The sequence below is a fragment of the Anabrus simplex genome, chromosome 1, assembly GCF_040414725.1.
Source record: "Anabrus simplex isolate iqAnaSimp1 chromosome 1, ASM4041472v1, whole genome shotgun sequence".
In the NCBI taxonomy this organism is placed as follows: domain Eukaryota; kingdom Metazoa; phylum Arthropoda; class Insecta; order Orthoptera; family Tettigoniidae; genus Anabrus; species Anabrus simplex.
Genome location: NC_090265.1, coordinates 1339759422 through 1339783001, shown reverse-complemented (window position 1 = coordinate 1339783001; position 23580 = coordinate 1339759422). Strand labels below are relative to the sequence as shown.

At 40.2% G+C, this 23580-nt stretch overlaps 1 protein-coding gene across 2 annotated transcripts in view; it reads right to left on the bottom strand.

Moving 5' to 3' along the window:
• Spag1 (Spag1 axonemal dynein assembly factor) overlaps positions 1–23580 on the bottom strand; it is a 182680-nt gene that overhangs the window by 70846 nt on the left and 88254 nt on the right. For both annotated transcript variants that reach the window (XM_067152205.2, XM_067152213.2), the window contains one exon: positions 8890–9439. In XM_067152205.2, coding sequence (XP_067008306.2) covers positions 8890–9439 — 550 coding nt within the window. The remainder of the gene's footprint in view (positions 1–8889; positions 9440–23580) is intronic.

Sequence of the window (23580 nt, the reverse complement as noted above, 5' to 3'; positions counted from 1 at the left end):
AATCTGCGGATGTCATATATTATTAGTCCGGCTAGCTCCGAGGTCTTGTAAAAGACAACCGGTAGATTAGGTTGCGTAGGTCATTGCTCTAATTTCCTGATGGTCACTTGGTTTGAGGTGGATTTCATCGCCTTTTCTTACTTAATCAGGTGTCCTGCGTGAAAGCATGTTGTTGTGAATTCTATGAAGTTTGAGGTTTTGTGACTTCGGATTGGTTTTCCCTACTGAATTTCTTTCATCCATTTTCTATTCCGTTATTCCTATGGTGTTATCGAAGCAACCATTATGTATTTAATATTATCCATCCGAAAATTAATCTTGGCTTGGTATTGTTGTCGCTTGTTCGGTTGTTGATGACAAACATTTAGCGCACCTCACCATCTTATTGAATCAGAAGTCTCCTTCCGTACTGCCAACGTTATCTTGTCTCGAAGACTTTTCCTCTAACCCTAGGATATTTTCATTTTCCTAAACTTGCCGTAGGTGTGTGATATTGTTGAGTTGAAGTTCTGTTTCCTCTCAGTTCTCTTGTTCAATCTGGTAATGTGTTGTGATTGGGAATGTTGAACCAGTAATGGGTGCAAATTTACTTGATGTCTGTGATAATGTCTTGAGAAATTTTAAAATGCATTAATTGCTCACCGAGCGGTAGTATTGAGGTGGTTTTGTTCTAATAATTTGAAATTAAGTGTACCTTCGGAATGTCCGCTCCTGTAATGTGTTATGGTTAGGAATTTAGTACCTCTGAAAATACCGGGGCTTATTTTATGTTCACTGTGATGTGGTTGGTCGTGACCTGGTTTGGTAAGTATATGCGATGTATGCCTTAACTGTGTGTGTTACCTAGTTTAGTGGTCAGTGGTGGTACTGTTATTTAACTTGGCGTTGTGGATTTTTGATATTGTGATGATGCTATCTGGTAACGGACTTCCGCCGTATGGTGAATCGGAAATTGATTATTGCACTGCTTATTGAAATTGGTGTCGAAATTTCTATTTTCTAAAACTCGGACGTGTGCACTTAAAGTGTCGTTCATTCTGTATTGGGGGTATTTGAAGTGTCACTTATGTTCGTGCGGTTTACTCTTGTACTACTCCGTAGGCAAACCTATGCTCTTATGTAGTATGCTCTGGCCCTGACTCAGTCGATTGTAGTTGAGATTTTAAATTTAATTGACAGTTGGATCTTAGTATCCGTCGGAACGTAGTCACCAATTTAGCCCATCTTTTCTCTGTTTTCCTTCTTTGCTCTTTTGCGGTTATGGTAAATTTTAATTATGTTAATGAAACAAGAGGCTGCATTTCTTGATAATCTAGAGAATATTTATTTCCTAACCTGTAATAAAGTACTTAATCTTAATATTCTTAAAACGGGTGAATTGTAATATGTAACAGGCTTTACTAGAAGCGCGCTGCCTAAAGAGTGTAAATTCAGCTAAACCTAGCTGTTTTAAACGTTAGGTAAATGGAACCCTGTTTGAGGGAAGTGTGATGTCTTTACTAAACTCTTACCACCACAAGCTTGAACTGAAGTGAGGATTGTGATATTAATATGACTCAAGGTCAGTGTGTTATTGTTATGCATACAAGAAGTCGTCATTTGTGGTCTCTATCTAATGTGGACTTGATTTGAAAATTAGTTTACTTCTTGACCACTAAACTGAACTGGAAGCTATATCAGTGAATACACTAAGCTTCGGGGGGAGAGGGCTGTTACGGTGTAACGCAATTTGCCCTACCCTGTAAACCTATTTTGAACTGGCAATATCGCCGTAGAAAATCTTAATCTTTCTATATGTCTAAGCGGATGGTTTCCCTCGTACTACTACGTGCTTTGGTGATACTCATCGAACTTATTTATAATTCTTATTGTGGACTGATGGCAACGTCTTTGGATTATCGCATTTCTGAATTGTACGGACTGTTTCTTTTCTCTTCTAATAAGTGCTGCAATCTTCCGCCAGACACCCACAATGAGTTTCCCCTCCCTAACCGCTCTTCTACCTATCAGAGCGCGGCTACTTCCTGATGAAGCAAACCTCGCCATTTTGACCCGTGTCAGTACGCTTTGGGAAGTCATGGCATGCGGTTGTGTTAACTGGATTGTTAAGATGTTGGCGTCATGTTGGAGCATAGACCCCGGCTAAGGGTCTTGAGATGTGGGTTTTAAACCCAAATTACTTTGTTTCCTGCATCGTCCTATTATGATACCTTTCAACTAATGCTGACCGAGGAAACCAAACTGATCAGCAAGAATCTGTAAGTATGTGAGGAACTAGCTCAACATGCCTGAGCGTCAGCTTCACCCAAGTAAGTGGCTTCATCATTTGGCAAGTTATGTCCTGTGATTATGAAACTGCAAGGAAATTCGTGTGATTTGTGTCTTGAAAATTAACTCTTTCAAGGTGGAATTTCGTGAAAATAATTATTTTGGAAATTACTAAGCGGACGAACGTGTGATTAATCCTAATAATATATCAAAGTTATTGGCATGTAAAGTCTACGAAAATACGGAAATCCTTTTTAAATTAACTATCATTTTCACCCGTTATTGAACTTCATTGATCATGTAAATTCAAAATGTGTCGGGCACTTAGTGCCCTTTATACTGCGTGAGGTTCCGCAGAAGCATATAATTCTGGTTTCCTCGGTTTTAAAAAAAAACCCCTTGCTTCTATTTTCCTGGTATTTTAATCTTTTGTGTTTCCTGTTTTTTTTTGTTTCTTGCCTTTGTTGTGGCTTGTACCATGATTGGTTTGCGGGCATATGTTTTCGTTGCTATGGTAACGATTTGCTTTTGGGGGCAGGACGGTGATTGTTGCCTATGGGTTTTGCGTGTTAATTGTGGAGCCTGAGTTTACTTAAGTATTTTCGATTTATGTGGAAGATTTCTTTGCTCCTCACTTGATCTCTTGCGGTTTTCTTCCTTTTCCCCCGTTTACTGTGTGTGATTTCCGGTCGCTAATCTTATTTGACCCCTCGTAGTTTATTAATTGGGCTAGAGTTCCATGCTCCTGCGAAGCCTCCTCGTATTAAGATTCAATGAAACTCGTTAATTGAGTGGGTTTCCCTAGGTTTAATACGTTAGTTTTAATTTCATTTTAGTAAGTCTAACAAACGGGCCCCGTTTAAACCTTCTGTGAACAATTTAAGTTTTAATTCGAATCATTTTCTGTTATTATAGTAATGTTATCAAGGTGTACTGTTTCTGGTAATGATTTAGTGTCTTTAATTAGTACAACCTTCTGTTTTTAAGTTAATGATTTGCATCAGTATCATTTTCTGAAAAGGACTACGTTTTTCAGTTTCATCCGTGTATTTTCTATTATTCACTAATTGTTTTGAACTACTTAAAATACTTTTATTCCCTCAGATAGGACGATGTTCTTTTCGTTTCATGTTAAGTTTTCATTCTTTAATTAAAAGTTTATTTGATTGAAACCAGTGTCTCCTTTTATTATCTGTGTGGTTCAGCGCCGGAACAAGGAATTCTTATCCATTTCCTCTGGGAGTTTCATTTGGGCCTTGCTGGGTAAGTAACTGTTGGATGTAATTTTCCTATCCTTGTGACTGATTTCCTTAATTTGTTTAATAATCATTGTTTATTTAACACCGGTTTATAGGTAGTACCGACCGGTGCATGTTTGCTAACCGCTAGTGTAGTGACTTACTGCGCTGGTGGCTTAACGCGAGTACTATGGTATATTACACGTATTGTCTCAAAACCCGGCGGTTGCTATATGGAGCTACAAGGCTAAAAATTACACATCCCTATTCCCTCACAGGTATGTGAATGAGATGATCGGTCTCTGATAAGCTTTCCGAAAATTGTATGAACTCATGCTCCGCACATGTGAATAAGTCATGCACTTAGATGTCAATACTTAGCAAATGCACAGATTAATGTATTACATCACGCACCCGCGCGATTATGCGAAGCACAATGCTATTTTTATTAAGTAGCTAATAAATTAAAATTTGCTAGAATTGTCCCCAAATGGCTATCTATAAAAATTTAAAAAAATTTGCTATCTTTGAAATTCTGACCCTAAATTACTTTTAAAAAAGACTCAAAATCTAGCAAATAGTCTCTAGAATCGACTAGACTGATGTGAACGAACACGAACAATAGCATGCGAGAACAAGGGATTGACAATCCGTATATGTATCGTGATATACAGGTTTCAATAAACATCGCACATATTTCTCGTATTAATAAACATTGATATTTCATTTGAAAGTGGCCAATGAGAGAAGGACTTCCGGCCACTAGTGTATGAAGCTGAAATGGCGGGAGTTGAAAACAAATGTTTGAAGTTCACAAAAAATAAGCTAAAATCGGAAGAAATAACAGAATAATCAGGAGGCAGGAAAAACTGTCGAAAATCGGGAATCTCCCGCCTAAATCCGGAAAGTTGGCAGGTATGAGTATCAATTAGGTGGTGTTTTAAATTAATTTGTTGAATAATTTGTTGGTCACAATATTTTATTATAAAATATGATTAGTGTCATAAAAGCGACTGGAATTTAAAATAAATCCCAATGTTTTTAAGGTATTGAAGTATTGCATCTTTTATGCCAGTGAGTGTATTTATAATAATTTAATATCTTCAATCCTTTGGATCCGTAATATTCTAGAAACTTTTAAAATCTGTTAGTGGACTGAGCACCTCTGGGATGTCTCAGTGCTCAACGAGGAGCTAGCGGACAGTCACAGTTCATTTGTTACAATTTGCTTTACATCACACCAACACAAACAGATCTAAAAGAATTATTTTAACCATAGTGGTCGATTAATTATGCCTGTATTGTCTTCAACTTAATCTTACGTTCAATATATAACACTTATTCCGTCTCGTCAATACTTCATTTATTTTATTTTACCATCAACCATACATGTTTCAAGAGTCCCAAATGCTCTCTTCTTCAACGGTAAAAATATCAAAATATTTTGGATTTGTTACACCTATAAATCATTAAATCTACCTCATTATCATTATTTACACAATTTAAACATCCACTGACGCTATTAAAATATTGACCTATTATCTAAATCTCCAAATGTATCCCTTTGAATGATGTCTAGCGATGTTTATATTGTATAAATAATATTAATGAGGTAGAATAAATGATTTACAGATGTAACAAGTCCAAAATATTTTGATGTTTTGTACCGCTGAAGAAGAGAACATTTGCAGCTCTTGAAACATGTATGATTGACAGTAAAATAAAATAAATTGTTAAGTACTGACAAGGCGGAATAAGTGTCGTATGCGGAATGTAAGATTACAAATATGACTCACGACAACCAACGATGAGATAGGAGAGGGCTAGGAGAGGGAAGGAAGAGACCGTGGCCTTAATTAGGGTACAGCCCCAGAATTTGCCTGGTGTAAAAAAATGGGAAACCACGGAAAATCATCTTCGGGTTGCCAACAGTGGGATTGAAACGATCTCCCAAACCATGCACCCATGAGAGCGTGTGTGTGTGTGTGTGTGTGTGTGTGTGTGTGGGGAGGGGGGGGGGGCACACACTCAGAAGCAATGTAATAGAGATAGGTGCCATAGTGGGAAAATGGTACTGTGTTCAGCCATGCAGGCAGTAATATATGGGCTGTACAAGTAACAGTTGACTACACGAAGGGTAAGACACGAGACCTCCGAGCATTTGATCGTGGTCAGATTGTCGGCATCAGATGTGTGGACCATTCCATTCTCAGAAGTTCTGCAGGCATTGGGTATCAAGAGTGTATCGTGACTTTCTTGCATATCAAGAGTGCACCGTGACTTTCTTGCACCGAGTACACAGATTTGAGCAAAACCACTGCCGCCAAGGTCAAGTGTTATGGTGTACGATGAGTTGATGACAGGAGTCACTGTCAGCTAGCTGGGAGCGTAAGAACAGATAGATGGGCCACAGTGCAGCAGAACCATCTAGAACATGCTGGATAACGATGATGCACGAGTAGCCATACCATCCAGAACCATCTCCTTGCCACGAGGTACAGCATCCCACATGCATACCTCAGCTCAACACTCGTCACAAGACACAGACTAACATGCACAAAGGAACACCACCATTGGATGCACGAAGTATGAAAAGGACAGATGAGTCGAGGTACCGGTTGGTACGCGCTGATGGTCAGGTATGAGTGCATTGTCAACTGTGACTGTAGATCCCTCTAGAGACAGCAGGATACAGTTCAGACTAGTGTGGTGGTTTCCTCGTATGGGGACTTCATGTGGGATGAAATGGGATCCCAGATACATCTGACAACATCCCTCACCGGTGAATGTTACAGGAACCTGCCGGCAGATCACGTACAACCCTTTGTTTGCATCCAGCACCCTGCAGGTGACCTGTACCTACAGCAAGTCAAATTTTCAATTCAACTAGTACTCCACGGATATGAAGACTTTTGCCCGGCCCCTGAGGACCTCCGATCTCAATCCCACTGAACCCATGTGGGATGTTGTCCAGAGGGATTTACGTGCCCTCGGCCCTGCTCCAACCAATCTTCATGGATTATGGGAGGCTGTGCAGTGATCCTGGATCACTATCACTGCTAATGCTTCCAGTGTCTTGTGAAGTCTATTCCATGTCGCACTACTGCCGCCATCAAGAAAAAACAGGGTGCTGTACACTACTAGCCAGGTATCTTTAATTCAATTGCTCATGAGTATGAGAGAGAGAGGATAGTGCTTTCTATTTATATTTTTGGGGAGAAAAAGTGCCAGTACTCACCACACAGGTGCTATTACAGCAACTTCCACACTTCTAACATACATATGGATATACCCTCGTCATCACCAACTCCTTTCCCCCGGCAGAAACCTCCCCATCTCCACCCCACCTTTCTTTTTCGAAACTGTCCAATGCTCTGGCCAGTCATTATCAAATCATCTTCCTTTCAACACTGTGGCTTTTGGTCTTCGTGATCCTCTCCACCACCTGTATTTTCAGTGCTAGTTTTGTATTTTACAGTACCACAAGTAGATTTGACAATCTTCACTTCTTCAACCTTCCTCATTTTACTAATTTTAAACAATGATTGCATTGATTTAACTTACAGCAGATTAATTCAAAATGCATATGAACACCTGCATTTTGCAGAGCGGATATAGAAATGACTTTCTGACACTGGAAACAATCAGGAGTGAACACAAATTCCTGATTGCAGCTGTGCTACCATCCTATGAAGCCTATGAAACATGTAAGCACGGTATAAACTTGCAGTAATCAAAAGTGAACAATCAATTCATGAACAGCACCGTTTACTAGAATATTTATTATAAATTTCTGTCTATGAACTGCACTTCACTTTTTAAAATACAAACAAAAGAAGGTGCTGGTACTGCGTACTGTTGCGTACTGGCAAAAAAAAAAAAAAACACTATGTATTTATGTACGTGCCAGTTTACGCAGAAAATATAAGACCGATATTATATACAGTACCAATTAATTCTATGATAATGGAAATATTTAGATTTCATATTAATTTATTTCCTGAGTCATACCATTGTTAATCTTCCCAACGAATGTTTTTGGAAAAATAGTGAATTCTGATGTGCCTCACACATTTTTATCACAGAAGAAAGGTTACTGGTGTTATATTTAAATGTAACACCTGTCCCGAAATAGGTCATGAATGGACATCTACATAAAATGTGATCTAGGACAGTTATCTCACCTGCCTGATTATTGATTATTGGTGGGGAGGAGCTCAGGAGTTAGGTAACTTCCGTTTTATCTTGTCATTCTTCTAGATCATACTTATCAGATAACTACTGGTACTTGACACAATGGTCTATCACAGTATTCAAACTACCGTGTTGAAAATTCCTATAGATTCTGATCAGATGGAAATGCCCATATGTTCCATTTCAATTAACCTAAGAATGGTTCAGGTAATAAAGAGAATGCATGGGATGAGGGGACCATGGCAAACAAAAAGCAGATCAGACACTGAAAGACATTAGAAAGATGGCTATGGTTGAGAAGGGGCCATAACAAAGCTATTCACAGGGCACTTCCATCAGACAATGCCAGGTGGGACGAGAGTTGGCTGAAGAAATTATAATTATGGTCGTTGACTGGGAGACTTTTTCTCACAACCAACACATGTGTGCTTTTCTCCATTCAGCTGAACTACCTACAGGGTTGACCTGTCGAGGACAGTTATGATACCTAGTAGTTAATATGTTGACATTTCAACTACTGTTCAGTAGCTCTTGTCAAGGCAAAATTACACTCGGCATCAACCCAGTCTGATATTCAACAAGAAGAGTAAAGCTCATTAACAGTGAAGAAAAAAATAGTAAAGGAAAGAGATGGTTTGGGTATATTAAATAGATGGATGGAGAAAAACTAACTATTGATTTACAAATGGAAGAAAGAGAAATCGAGGAAGACCCAGATTACAATGAATGGACTGGGTAAAGTAATGGGACCTGGACTGGAACGCAGTAATGGACTAGGACAGAAAGTAAAATGGGAAGAAGCTATGTTTATGCTCACCTGAATGCATCTAGATACGAGGAACTGATGATGATGATAATGATGATAATCTAATGCTTCAACTGAGTTCTGATGGATCATTTCTCAAATTTGTTAGGAGTGTGATACAACTCTATCTTTTCACTAATTTTTACAATATATTAATTAAAATTAATAAAGATTATTAATACATAAAATGAAATATCAGTAAATTAATTACAACGTATTAAGGTGCTGGTACTCCAAGGTTTTTGTCTATTAAAAAACAGTAACACTAACACCACTAGAATTAACTTTCATCAATATTATTGCAATACAGTTATGAGTCATTTGGATGCATGAATTTTGGAATATTTCATAATAGGATGCAAAATGTACTGAAATTCAACTTACTTCCTGCATGGGTTCCTCTTGCCAGTTTCTGCATGTGTTATCCATGGGTACTTCCCCAGGCTCTGAACCTTCAGGCAGGAGGCTATTGAAGTCTACTTCATGAATTGTTAAGGGTTCGATACCATCTGAAAAACTCATCACATCTGAACCATTGTCTTCTGTCTTCTCTTTACTGTACATGTCACCACTTCCTTTCTCGATCTCAAAATCGTTATTGATGACCGACTTCTCTTGCTTCACAGTGTAATCAACCTGACTATCACTATCATCTCGCAATCTACTAGTCACACTTGAAGAAGAATATTCTTCTGTTTCGGAAGTCTCCATGCTCTCACTAGCAGGTTCACAGGGATATTCATCATCAGAGGAAGTGTCAGGATATTGTTGCGCAGGGTAGTTTCTTACCCAAGCGGGTTCACCTGAGCAAGTACATATTACTTTAGGAAGTCCAAATTCATTATACTCTACATTCCTATCAACAGATGAGCCCCATGGCTTGAAAAGTACTTTGTTACCTCGCTTCACAGGACCATCTTCTTCTATCTTCATTCTAGAAAGACAAAATGACATGTTAATGAAAACAGCTCAATACTTGTAGAAACCTTATCCCATCTGCTTGCTGTATACCATAGCAATTATCCTAGGTATAATTCAACTCTCTGACATATACCCATGGGTCCCAGCCGTATGATAGCGCATGACACAACATATACATGACAGAATCGTGTTAGCTTGATAAGACTTGAGAATGTATTTCAGTTCTGCCAAGAGATGGCATGACATGTTACATACTGTTCGAATGAAGAAACGTTTGTCTTTCTTGTGAGAAGAAATGTGTTCAATTATCTCACCTAATTGACATTCGAGTGTGAATCCCCATCTTGCCAGTCTCCATCTGACCCAGTAGTAGTAGTAGTAGTAGTAGTAGTAGTAGTAGTAGTAGTAGTAATCATGTTATGTAGAAGGCAGTTGTTCACAAGCAGAGATATTCCTTAATTCTGAATGGAAGTTAGAGTGAAAGTGAGTAAGGAGTGTCAGACTGTGAAGAATTGTTATTGGTAGTGGTAACAGGGACAGTGGTGGATCCAAGAAAATAAACACTGGATCAGCAAATTCTGAAAGTCATGAATGCCATGTTAGATGACCGGTTTCAAGTAAAAACAAAAAAATTGAATAACATTAATAGAGAGTGGCAGGCGAGATGGCAAACCATAAAAAAATTAACTTTCTCGGACTAGTGGTACAGTTCTCATATTACTCAGGCAAATAGGTGGCCCATACATAGAGATATGAGTGCGAAAAGAGTCTTGTGGCTTTGCACATCCCTGACTACTTTAGGATTTGCTATACTATGAAAACCTACTGGAAGACCAGAAATACCCAAAGGTTAATATTCATACTTCCTTCACTTTAAATATTTTTTTAAAAATTAACTTTCCACGAGAACCTACAAAAAGGTGAGACAAAAATTAAAGTAGGCATGGAACTTATGAACAGATGTGATTAACATAAATAAATTACTAATTCTGAGAGTATGACTGACTAAAAAATTAGAATCCCAATGATTTAATATTGCCTCCAAAGAGGCATCCCTAACCTTCTAAAAATGAAATAACCTACAGATCCTTTCATTATTTTCAAAGTTACAATTTTAAAATTTAGTGGTCATTTCACATTATAAGCAATAGAACTCTACACACTTTTCTAAGTTCTCATGTGGTAATGTATATATTATAAAGAGCGCTTACCATGACAAGGTTGCACAGTCATAAGGGATGGTAGAAGAAGAGATCTTTAACACAATTTGCTTTACATCGCTCCGACACGGACCCAAGAAATGTACCTTTACAAGGATAAGACATGACAAACATTGCATTCCACTTGCATAGTAACAGCTTTTACAGGATTGGTAAGAGTTTTGCAGCCGAATGTCCAGATATGCAGTGAAATAAGCCCAGATCCATCCATGGTGTGATACAGGATTTGTATTACACAATGTCTCCTGCTATGAGCTAGAACAAGTTTAGAATATTCTCCCCAATAAAGGACTCATGTCTTGGAGCAGCTTCCATGGTCTGTTAACTACTAAAGTTCTCTTACCAGGTTGGAATGTGTTTTTATTTTATGTACCTTTTGTACAGGTTGCCAGTATTGCAAATAAATTGCAGTATTCTCTATCAACATGAAGGATGTACCTCTACTCAATCCGTGGTAATCAGTCTCCCCAGGCAGCTAAACTCAACTACCACTGTGGTCACTGTGCCCTGCCTTACATCATATCTCCAGCCGCAGACTCCTGCAATGTCCAAAGATATCTTAGGAACATCTGGAATGTATCTCTTGTCTGCCAGTCAGATGAGTCATTTCCGTTGTTGTTCAGTAACTCCGGGCTGACATGCATATACACTGATGAGCAATTGAATTAGCTGCCATTCTGGCAGCATTGTGGTCAGCCTGATAAATGTAATAATATGGCATAACATGCAAGTGCGATGTCATTGGACCTTAGGCCAGCTGAGAGAGTAACAGTCGACCACAGGATGAGTATTTGATTGAGGTCAGATTATCAGTGCCAGGCGTATGGGTTATTTCATCTCCAAAGTTGTGCAGACACTGAGCTTTTCATGGACCACCATGTCAAGAGTGCCCCATGCGTACATGGATTCAGGGAATACCACCATCACCACGGTCAAATACCGTCGAGTATAACGTGTTGATGACCAAGATCATCAGCTAGCTTGGATAGTAAGAGGTGATAGACATGCCTAGAGTGCAGCAGATCACTAGCAAATTCAATGCTGGACAATAATGAAGTGTGAGCAGCTATGTCATCCAGAACCATCTCCTCGCAATAGGGTACAGAAGTCACCATCCCATAGGTGTAACTCTGCTCACCACACGTCAGAAGGCACATGACTGAAATAGGCAAAAAAAAAAAAAAAAAAAAAAAAAAAAAGTATGGAAAAATGTTGTCTGGTCAGATGAGTTAATCAGTTAATACACGATGCTAGCAGAATAAGTGTGTGCCACGCAGCATGTGAGAAAATGGGTCCTTCTTGCCAGTGGGTTACAGCTCAGCCGGCGATGGCAGTACCCTTGTACCCTGATCAGGAATGAAATCGGATTTCATTTGTTCACTTCCAGCAACCTGCAGGAAACCTTTTACTGCAGCTAGATAATGCACCAGGCCATCATTCCCAAACTGTGGCAGACTGAGTCAAACACTCGACAGACACAAGGATGCTTGCCCCAACCTCAATCCTACTGAGCACATCTGAGATGCTATCGAAAGGGATCTGTGCCCCTTGGACCCTGCTCTGACCAATCTCCGTGCACTATGGGAGGTTGGGCAAAGGCCCCTTAATGCCTTCAATACCTAGTGGAGTCACTGCTGTCATCAGGGCGAAAGAGGGCACTACACGCTATTAGCCAAGTAATTCCATTGTTCATTAGTGTATATGATGCAGATGTTGATTCCCATAGGGAACCTAAAATATTTGTCCTGAATGAGTAAATTTATAATACCAATATAATGGTCCGTCATTGGACATTATAAATTTTCCAGCTAACTCATTCTTGGTTGCCTGCGTTTCTCCCTTGTGTGCTAAGTTAGGCTCGTCAGTTGGGACTTAGCACACCACCCAAGACGCACGGCTAGTGCATACCGTGGAGGCCACTGCATAGGCTATTTGAAGCCACCAGCAGTGCCAATGCACTACGAGAGCTATGTCTCATTTCCAAAAATAGATGCCTGCCTGGCCATCAAATGATGCATCATGATGCTGGAGATCTAGGTCATCAGTCCCTAATGGTATAAAATGAGACGAAATGGAATGAAATATTAAAAGTCCCAAATCCTCCACTGACCAGAATTCAAAACACGAGGACGAAGAATGAATGGATACAAATTTAAAACAATCACTGGATCCGACCCGCAATGCCTCACATGCACAGAAAATGACGTAAAACAATAGTATTACTGACCAAGGAACTGCTTCTATACCATAATACTGAATCGATGATGCTTGTAGTCTAAAGGAGTCCAAAATTCAAGTCATCAGCCCCTCATAATAGTACTTATTGCTAGGAAAGTAGAACCATGGTATTATATGCTAGTTGCTTTACGTCGCACCGACACAGATAGGTCTTATGGCGACGATGGGACAGGGGATGGCTAGGAGTGGGAAGGAAGCGGCCGTGGCCTTAATTAAGGTACAGCCCCAGCATTTGCCTGGTGTGAAAATGGGAAACCACGGAAAACCATTTTCAGGGCTGTCGATAGTGGGGTTCGAACCTACTATCTCCCGAATACTGGATACTGGCCGCAATTAAGCGACTGCAGCTATCGAGCTCGGTGAACCATGGTATTTGTCATATTGCAGTACTAATCAAAAGTAGCGTAGACTCGCGGCATTCCACACATTATGGTACTACTCACAGGTAATGAAATTCGCACATGTAATACAGACCTATGGTGTTTCGCACATTACGCCGCCATTTACAGGCAACGCACACCTATGGTGTTCATCACATGTATACTAACCAAAGGGATCCGCACTACTCCGTGGTGTTCCTCATATAGTGGGTACTAATCACAGGTACTGTAAAATCCGGCAACACACACTGTTGCTACTAATCACAAGCCTACTTGGTACCTAACATAGTGGTACTACGCGCAAGTAAATGAGAGACAAGGTGTTCCCCACATGGTGGTACTAATCACGTAGTTTCATGGTTCTAATAGAATTATCCCTTGGTCGCCCCTTTTAGTCACCTCTTATGACAGGCAGGGGATACTGTGGGTGTATTCTTCGTCTGCATCCCCCACCCACAGGGGGTTGTGTGTTTGGTCCGCGAGATGTATTTTATTTCCCTCAAGTCCGCCGGCAAGCTGGTTAGGACCCCGCTATCCGCCACCCGGAACGCGCCACGTGGGAGTATCACTTCTCCCCCTGCTATGCCAGGTTTATGACACTTCACAAGCTCCATCATGCATTTTGTGACAAATGCCCTGGCTAAAAGATCATCCTACCACACAATAATGCGCAGCCTCACTCAACCCAGGTCACCAAGGAGGAAATTGGAGGGGGAGAAAAGGATGAAAAGTTCTGTCACACAATGCCTAAACTTCCAAACATGACACCCTCTGTTCCTCATCTTTATTGGTTTAGCAAAGGAACAAATGCAAGACCAGCACTATGAGACAATGGAGGCATAAAGAATGGACCACGTCTGTATCTGCAGGGTGCAAGAATGGTGTTCTATCACAAGGGTATTTTTAAAACTTGCACAATGATTCGCAGAGAAGTGAAGATTTTGAGAACTTCAGAAAAGTTCATTAATATGATGCATGTGGTTTTGTTGATCATCAATTTGAACATGTTCCCCATAACTTTATACAGTGAAGAAAAAAAAGTTGTTTTCTGGTCCATAATTTATAACAGGTCACAAATAGGACTTTCACATACAGTGAAGCAATTCAATGTTTAATAAACTTCACACACTGTACTTTTTTTTTAATTAAAAAAAAGAAGGGGGGCTGATCTCGCAGGCATGTACTGAAAATTGAAATATACTAACCACAAACTTAACAGGATGGTCTGGAGATAAACAGCTCTATCTAAAGTATGGATTTTCATGGAACTCTGAGGGTATATTTTCTAATATAAAAGGTGTTGTGTTGTGAACACACAGTGAAAATATCATTTTAAATATAGTAGTCTACAAAAAAATGAGTTATTCTTAAAATTTCAAATCAGATTCTGATTAAGTTCCATTGGAAACTTTATTAAAAATTTGGAATTTGTTAATTTTATTAATATTTTGTGTGGCTATCACTAGCGTGGTGCAGCCCATGTAAGGCAACTTACCAATGCGGGTTTTTTTCCTTGTGATTTAACACATCAAAGATTTCCAGCAAAGCAAATATGGCAAATGGCATGAATTGGGATGGTAGTAGCTGTGGCCTTAATTAAGGTACAGTCCCAATATTTGCCTGGTGTGGAAATGGAAAATCGTGGAAAACCACCTTCAGGACTGCCAACCCTAATTGCATGGTCGATGAGGGTGGGAGGCATCTGCCATGTATGGAAAACTATATGACAATATGATGGAGTGTGGTGTATGAGTTGCAAGAATGTTCTGGATGGCACGAACAACCAGTCCCCAAACCAAAGAAATGAACCATTTTAAGATTAAAATCCCCAACCGACCTGGATACAAACCTGGGGGCCCCTCCGAATTGCAGGCCTCTAAGCTAACCATCCAGCCAAGGAGCTGGGCATTTAGTAGGTATTGCATGTTCTAAAAAACACTATAGCATTTCTGTACATCTCTACATAGTATAAAATAAGTCATTGATCCTGCCTCTCTGTGAGAGCTAATGTCAGGAATCACTGGATGGATTTTGATGCGTTTTTCGCCATTCTATTAAACATTTCTCGAGAAAGGTTTACGTACAGAAACATTTATCTACGACCAAAGGAAGCCAAGCAGTAATAATTTCAGTTAAGCAAGTCTAAGGAAATAACAGTCATTCGTGTGCCTCTTCAGCTTATGCTGGCTAAACCATTAAAGATACATCTATACTATGCAGGCAAGAATTGTTCAACATCTACAAAATAGTCTGCAAAAGCACATATCTGTCTTTAGCGCATGGCCCACTATAAGTGCTTTTGTTACAGTAATGATTTAAATGAAGCAAGTCGAAGAAGAAACTTTCATCCATGTGCCTTTTTAGCTTACGCTGGCTAATCCACTAAAGATACATCTATACTATAAAGGTAAGAATTTTCCCATCAAGTAACTAATGTAGATTAAAATGATGTTTACAGAATGTAAGTTTCATACATGATTTTGGAGATGTCATTTTCATATTTTTGCACAATCTCCATCCTGAAATATGGAAATGTAAATGACCAGTTTCTTAGCGAGTGAGAAGATAGTGAACCAGCAGGAGAGCCTCTCGCCCAACCTATCAATGGCTTCAGCCACCAGCTAACACTCTTCAGAGGAGTGTGGATGTGTTGGGAGTTTCGCTATTAATTCGATTCACCTGGCTTTTCTGTATTCAGTCAGAGAACACTTCATTCCAAAGTCTGTTTGGAGTTTCTGTGGAAATTTTATACATCTTGGCTTTTCTCTTCATCCAGTCGGTGAACATTTCGTTTTGCAGGCTACACAGTCGACTTAAGACTGCGGAGGTGTGTGTGCGTGTGCGCGCGCGCGCGGGGGGGTGTTAGTTTAGCTGTTAATTTCATGCACCTCGGCTTTTAAAATCCAGCCTGAACATTTCGTTGCACATGCTATGATACGATAATATATAGTTTTCCAGTGATTTTCCATTACCTACATAAAATTTACGATAACCCACCTTGCCGAGACGGAAAGCAAATATAAATCGTAGTACGCTGCATTCAAAAACAGTGCATTTATCACGTAACAATGAAACTGACAACAAAGAGATTTTAGATTGTGAAGTAATTCTTTCTCTGTCCTGTGACAAAGACAAAAAAGACAAAGACAAAGGGAGTCATCTCTTGATTGAAACAATTGTCTGTCTTTAGATTGAGGTAGACATAATTCAAAGAGAAATACAAAATCGTCTGCTGACAAATACCCACCTCTCAGATGATAGAAACAGAGATTATTCACAGAGAGAAGGAGAGTCCTCTGTTGGGCAGAACAATTGCTAATATCCTGACTGAACCAGAACGGAGGGATATGAAGTTAAAACAATCAGTGGAGCCGACCCGCAATGCCTCAGTCTCAGAAACTGACGGAAAACAATAGTAATACTGACCAAGGGACGGCTTCTATAGATCAATACTGAATCGATGACGCCTGCAAGCTAAAGGGGTCCAAAATATAGGTCATCGGCCTCTCATAATGGTACCTATCGCTTGGAAAGTAGAACGATGGTATTTGTCATGGCGCGGTACCAGTCAAAAGTATAGTAGACTCGTGGTATACCACACATTTTGGTACTACTCACAGGTAATTAAATTCGCACATGTAATACAGACCTATGATGTTTCGCACATAGCGGCGCCATTTACAAGCAACGCAAACCTATAATTTTCATCACATAAATGTACTAACCACAGAGACTCGTAATATCCCGTAGTGTTTCTTATATAGTGGGTACTAATCATAGGCAAGCCAGAACCCTGGTGTCGCTCATAAAGTGCTACGAATCACAGGTACCATAAAAGCCTGACCGCGCAGTGCTCCTGCGTGCTACTAATCACAACCTATTTGGTACCTGACATAGTGGACTACGTGCAAGTAATTGCGACCCTTGGTGTTCCCCGTGTGGTAGTACTAATCACAAGTAGTTTCATGGTTCTAATCCAATTATCCCTTGGTCGCCCCTTTTAGTCGCCTCTTACGACAGGCAGGGGATACCGAGGGTGTATTCTTCGTCTGCGTCCCCCACCCACAGGGGGTGTGAATAAGACTAATTAGCTTGATGTAGAGATATCTAGAGTAGATGACCATTTCGAATACTAAATTTTCAGGAAGCCCACTCAAACCGATGTAGTTATTAAAAAAGTTTTGAACCATCCAGGGCAACATAAGAAGGCCGCTCTAAAGTATGATTAATGGGGCAATTAACATAACATTAACCAAAAAGAAATTCAACGATGAAATGGGAATCGTACATGAAATAGCTTTTTTTTTTTTTGCTAGTTGTTTTACGTCGCACCGACACAGATAGGTCTTATGGCGACGATGGGACAGGGAAGGGCTAGGAGTGGGAAGGAAGTGGCCGTGGCCTTAATTAAGGTACAGCCCCAGCATTTGCCTGGTGTGAAAATGGGAAACCACGGAAAACCATTTTCAGGGCTGCCGATAGTGGGGTTCGAACCTACTATCTCCCGAATACTGGATACTGGCCGCAATTAAGCGACTGCAGCTATCGAGCTCGGTCATGAAATAGCTAAAAAAAAATAATGAGCACTTGAGAGCGTACGTAAACAGAATAAAAAAGAAAGATTAACAAGAGGTCCAAAACCTTTCCTGTAAATAAGGTAAGGCAAGGATGTGTTCTGCCTGAAGGCAGATCCGTACCTCTGCAGAGGTGTGCCTGGGCCGGAGTTTACGTGCGGTAGGGTGGCCAGTTCCTTTCCGCTCCTCCATTCCCTTACCCCCCCCCTCCACCAATAGCGTGTGGCAACCCATCCACTTCTTCACCACGCACAATGTTGCTTAACTTCAGAGATCTCATGGGATCCAGTGTTTCAACACGGCTACGGCCGCTGGCTGTAAATAAGAAAGAGAAGATATATGCTACACTTACATATTACAACAGACAGCTAAGATTTTTACAAAATGGAAGATTAGGATATTATTCAGAAATAATGATGATGCTGATAATAATAATAATAATAATAATAATAATAATAATAATAATAATAATAATAATAATAGTAATAAGGGCCTATTTAATTCACACAGTGTCAATACTATTAGCCCGTACAATAAAGCAGGAGTATATACAGTATATGTTAACATGCCAAGGTTGTGGCAAACAGTATGTAGGACAATCGGGAAGAAACATTATAATCATATGTAAGTAGCACATTAACGCTAAAAAGCAAGCAAGGTACTCAGCTATGTGCGAACATATGCACGAAAGCGACCTCAAGTTCACTTGTATAAAAAAGGATTTGAAATTATTACACCAAGTGAACAAAGGGAAACAAATGAATGCATTAGAAAAGTTAGAAATTTATAGATCACAAAAGCAAAACAAAGACAAAAATCTGAACGAATATGTAGCAAAAGAAAACCTGTTACTTTATTTATGTATTGCATGAACAAAGGGAAAAAAAAAGAAATGAATGAAGGCAGGATCTCCTCCACTCATTTTTCACCTTTCCCTCCACCTCACCTTCAATTCGCCCCAATTTCTGCGCACTCCTCCAATGTCTCAACCCTCCCCTCAGCATCGAAAACTAGATGAGCCAGGAGAGTGTTGGCAACCTTGACACAAATAAAACCCGCATCCCAATTTCATGCCTCAAATTTTTTTTAAAAACTATGTGCGGATTAATCGTGAAAATACGGTAATATCAGCGACTCATCCGTCACAGGGTGACATAACATTGTGGGTAGTCCCCTTGGGGTTATTCCATAGGAATAGGCTACGTACTGACAATGGGTTTCACCCTCTCCCTACATCATCATTCCACATCCAGACATGCTTGTAGATTGTGAGGGGCAGATGGGCATCAAATAGAAAAACTTGCACCAGGTGAGCCGAACATGCCCTCAGACACTCCCAGTACTAAAAGCCATACCATTAAAAATAAATAAAAATAATATCATGCACGTTTCATTCATCCTTTACTCCTCATTCCAAGTATGCTTCTTCAGTGTACTCTAGCCTATGAGAATGTAGGGGATCCAACCAGCCTTCAGACCTAGACTTCAAAAAGAATTAACTAAATCATCAACAAAAACAACTCCAGTGACAAAATTAATTCACGATGGTGGCTGCCCACGTAGAATAGCTCCGCCCACACTAAATACATATGAGGGGGAAATTTTACAGGAAATTTAGAGCAAAAACAGACAACAGATGGTCTTATCCGCCAGCAATGATTTCCAAACTTCCAAAATTGCAGAATAAATAACTATCTCTGGTACATATTTCTCGAAACAACTTCTCTTCCTTGTCATCTTTCCAGATATTTTTTTTTTCTGGGGTCAGCACATTTATGGAAAAAGCCCAGTTGTATGGGAGGATGTCCTTCCTAATGCGAACCCTACTGCATGTACAGGGATATACTCAGTATTGCATGTTTCTGTGGTGGTTGGTAGTGTGGTGTGTTGTATATACTGCATTTTCCGGTGTATAAGAAGCTCCTTTGAATAAGACGCACCCCAAAACTTAACACAATTTTTCAGGAAAAAATAGAACTGAAATAAAAATACTTAACGAAATACTGTAATAGCTTATGAACAGTGCACTGATCTTTTATAGACCTGCAAAAACTATGCCATTGCCACCTGAATCTTCTGCCCCACTCAAGTTATCTGCTTCTTCCTCTTCTTCATCATCATCATCATCATCATCATCATCATCATCATCACTGTCCATATGGTACAAAAATTGATCTCTTCCATCTTTCTCTGATGACAAACTTCCAAAAAGATTTATTGACAATGTATTTGTTCAATTGCGCTGCATGAATCATCTGCAAACAACTTAGGCAAGGAGATTAAGTTTCGTTTTGATGGAGGCCTATTCAATCTGGCAAGACTTTGCTCACAAAGACGTACTCTGGTTACCAGGGTGACAGAACTATGCCAATGACACCGCGTCTCCGGCTCTAACACCTGCAGAACTACAACAGTCAGTCAAGTGCTTCAAAACTTCATGTGATCGCATTGGTCTTGTAATCAATGTGAAAAAAAAAAAAGAAGGTACTTACACAACCTGCCCCAGGATTGACTCTTCCTGAGTCAGGTTGATCACTTTTCATATCTTGGTAGTATCTTGTCTAAACGGTGTATCTGCGAACAAGATGTTGACAAAAGAATTGGGGCTGTTCATGCAGCACTCAGATGGTTAATGCACAGAGTCTTCATTAAGAACGACCTAAAACTGCATACCAAACTCATGGGTACAAAGCTGCTGTCATTTCCATGCTATTGTATGGCTGTGAACTTGGACACTATCACCGTTATATCAAAAAACTTGAGTGCTTCCACCAACAAAACTTACATAGATCTTGAATATTAAGTGGGAAAACTATGTTACCAAAACGACAGTTCTCAACAAAGTGCAGCTAAGTAGCATTGAGGCAACAATTATCGCTCATCAACTGAGATGGTTAGGCCATGTTCACTGCATGAGTGATACCAGGCTTCCCTGCCAAATTCTTTATGGTGAACATTGCTCCGGCAGTAAACCTCATGGAGCCCATCTTAAGAGTTTTAAGGACCAGCTGAAACATGTCATGAAGACAACTGGTATAAATATACAGACATTGGATGAATGTACTGTAGACTGTCCACTGTGGCGGAACACTACATCCACCGCTGTCCACTTGTTCGAAAGAGAGCGCCGCAGACATCAAGAGGCCAAGCGATAAGCCAGAAAGCTCTGTCAATTACAATCCTGCACTCCTGCATCCATTCAGTGTAATTTATGTGAGCGTATGTTTTATGCCAAGATCGGTCTGTTTGGTCATCGCAAACACATTCATAAACTGAGCTGATCTGCTCACCTTATGCAGGAAGAAGCTATATATACTCTGATCGAGTTACAGCCGATGATAACAATTTGTTCTCTTTCAACCATGATACCTTCACCCACTTGTAAACCTGAGTGATAGTAGGCTGTTTAAGAGTCCTTTGCAGCGTTACCTAATGAACATTGGTATCCATTATTAACTTGGTCCATTCCTCTCTCTCATGTACACTTTAAGAGATTTGTTTAATGAAACATCAAAGGGCTGTAGTTGAGATGTTAGTCTTCCTGGAATAACACCCTATTCAGTATTGTACTATTGAAATTTTTATTAATGGACTATCAATCATCATCAAAACTGATTAAGTAAAAGAAAGAGCTTCCTTCTGTAGTAGTGCACCATTCCAGTCTGGCTTGAGCAACCGTGGAGTTAAGTCACGTGGTGCAGTGCGTGCCGAGAACATGGACGGTATTGAGCAGTACCGGGCCGTGATTGGGAAATGGCAGGTGAAGCAGAAGAAGGAGACCAAGAATGGACGGGTGTTAAGAAAAGAAGGAGTAAAAATGGGTGAAGCGGTGCTGGTAGTGACAGTGATAGCGGTGCTACTGGTTACTGCAGGGGGTGGGGGTGGAATTAAACCCAGGCCCAAATACCAGCAGAAAATTTACCATGGAGGACTTGGCAGCACTCAAGGTGGTAGTGAGCGAGGTAATACAGGAAAAGTGTCAATGGGATAAGGTACAGGAAATAAAGGACATGATGGAAGAGCAGAGAAAGGAGATGGGGAACATGAAGAAATGGCTAGAAACGAAGACAGAGGAATCGAACAGGAGGGTGGACAATAATGAGAAGGAAATAGAGTTATTAAGAGGGAAAGTGAAACATCTGGAAGAGGAGGTGATGATGACGATGAAGAGAGAAGCGGAGGGGTACAGGCAGGAGAGAATGAAGAAAGCCATATTTATATATGGTGTGGAGGAAGGTGAGAGAGAAGGCAAGATTGACCTGATATCCAAGGTGGTAGAGGTCATACGGGATAGGATGAAGATAAACTTCAGTGAAGTGGACATAGATGATGTGGAGAGAGTGGGAAAAACTAAAGGACTGAGGCCAATTAGGGTAAAATTTTTCTCAACCCTAATGGCAGAAATTGTGATAAGAAACAGTAATAATTTACAGGGCCAGAAAGTAGGGGTGAAAAGAGACATGGGAAAGGAAGGAAGTGAAAATATGAAGATCTTGTACAGATACCTATGGAGAGCGAGAAATCAGGGGCTAAAGGCCCCAATAAGAGGTCAGAGGTTGGTGGTGACAAACGGACGATGGGTTAGGGAACACTCAGTGGCGAAGCTAAAGGAGATGGACGAATGTGTTAGTTCCGAGGGAGGAGAGATGACAAGGCAAGATGGAAGGAAGAAAGAACAAAGAGGAGTGGAGACGAGAAAGGAGAGGAGATCAACACAGGTGAGAACGGACAGTGCAGTGTGGATACAGAAGATCAAAACAGTGACGGGGTGAGTGAGGACGAGCAGCAAGAAACGGTGAGAGCAAAGTGCAGTGGTTAATAGAAAGTTTCGATGTTGTGGCACTCTTGGAGACCTGGCCAGAAACAGGGAGGGAGATCTCATGGAAGGGGTTTGTGATTAAATATAAATATAGAAGAAAGAGGACTAAGGGCCGCGCACCAGGAGAGATGATAGTATTAATTAGGGAAGAAATCAGTGAACTGGTGGAGGATATAGAGACAAATATGAAAGAAACCATATGGTTGAGATTGAATATGGGAGGGGTAGAGAGAAGGAAGAAGAAAATAAATCTAGCGTTCGTATATTGCTATCCTAGTAGTTCACCATATGCAAATAAGTATTTTTTTGAAGATTTATTGGTGGATATTAGTATAAGAGAGAAGTTTGCAGGAGAAGAGGATATGTTGTTATTCGTAGACTGGAACGCTAGAATAGGGGAACAGAGCCCAGTATATAGTAGGGAGGATGGAAGGTGTATGTTGGAAAGTAGTAGTGAGGATAAAATTATCAACAGCTATGGGGAGAAACTCCTAGAGATGTGCGCTGCGGGAAATTTGTATGTTATGAATGGATGGATGGAGGGCGACAGTACGGGGAAATTGACCTATGTTACTGAGAAGGGAGGTAGTGTGATAGATATGGTTTTAAGCTCGGAAGGAGTGTTGGAGGATATTGTAAGGATGGAAGTAGGCGACTGGATTGAAACACACCATTTCCCAGTGTGGGTTATGTTGAAAAGGGGGGAAGAGACGCATATAAGGAAGGAAGTTGAGATGAAGGATAAATTAGGGAGTGGATATAACAAGTACAAATGATCAGAGAAAGTGGGACGGGATTGGGATAGGGTAGTAATAGAGGAATTACAATTTCTGAAATATGGTTGGGAAGGTGCGTTAGAGGAGAATAATATTGATAAAGCCTTGGAATTGATGCTACATCCAATAAAGATGATAGCACAAAAG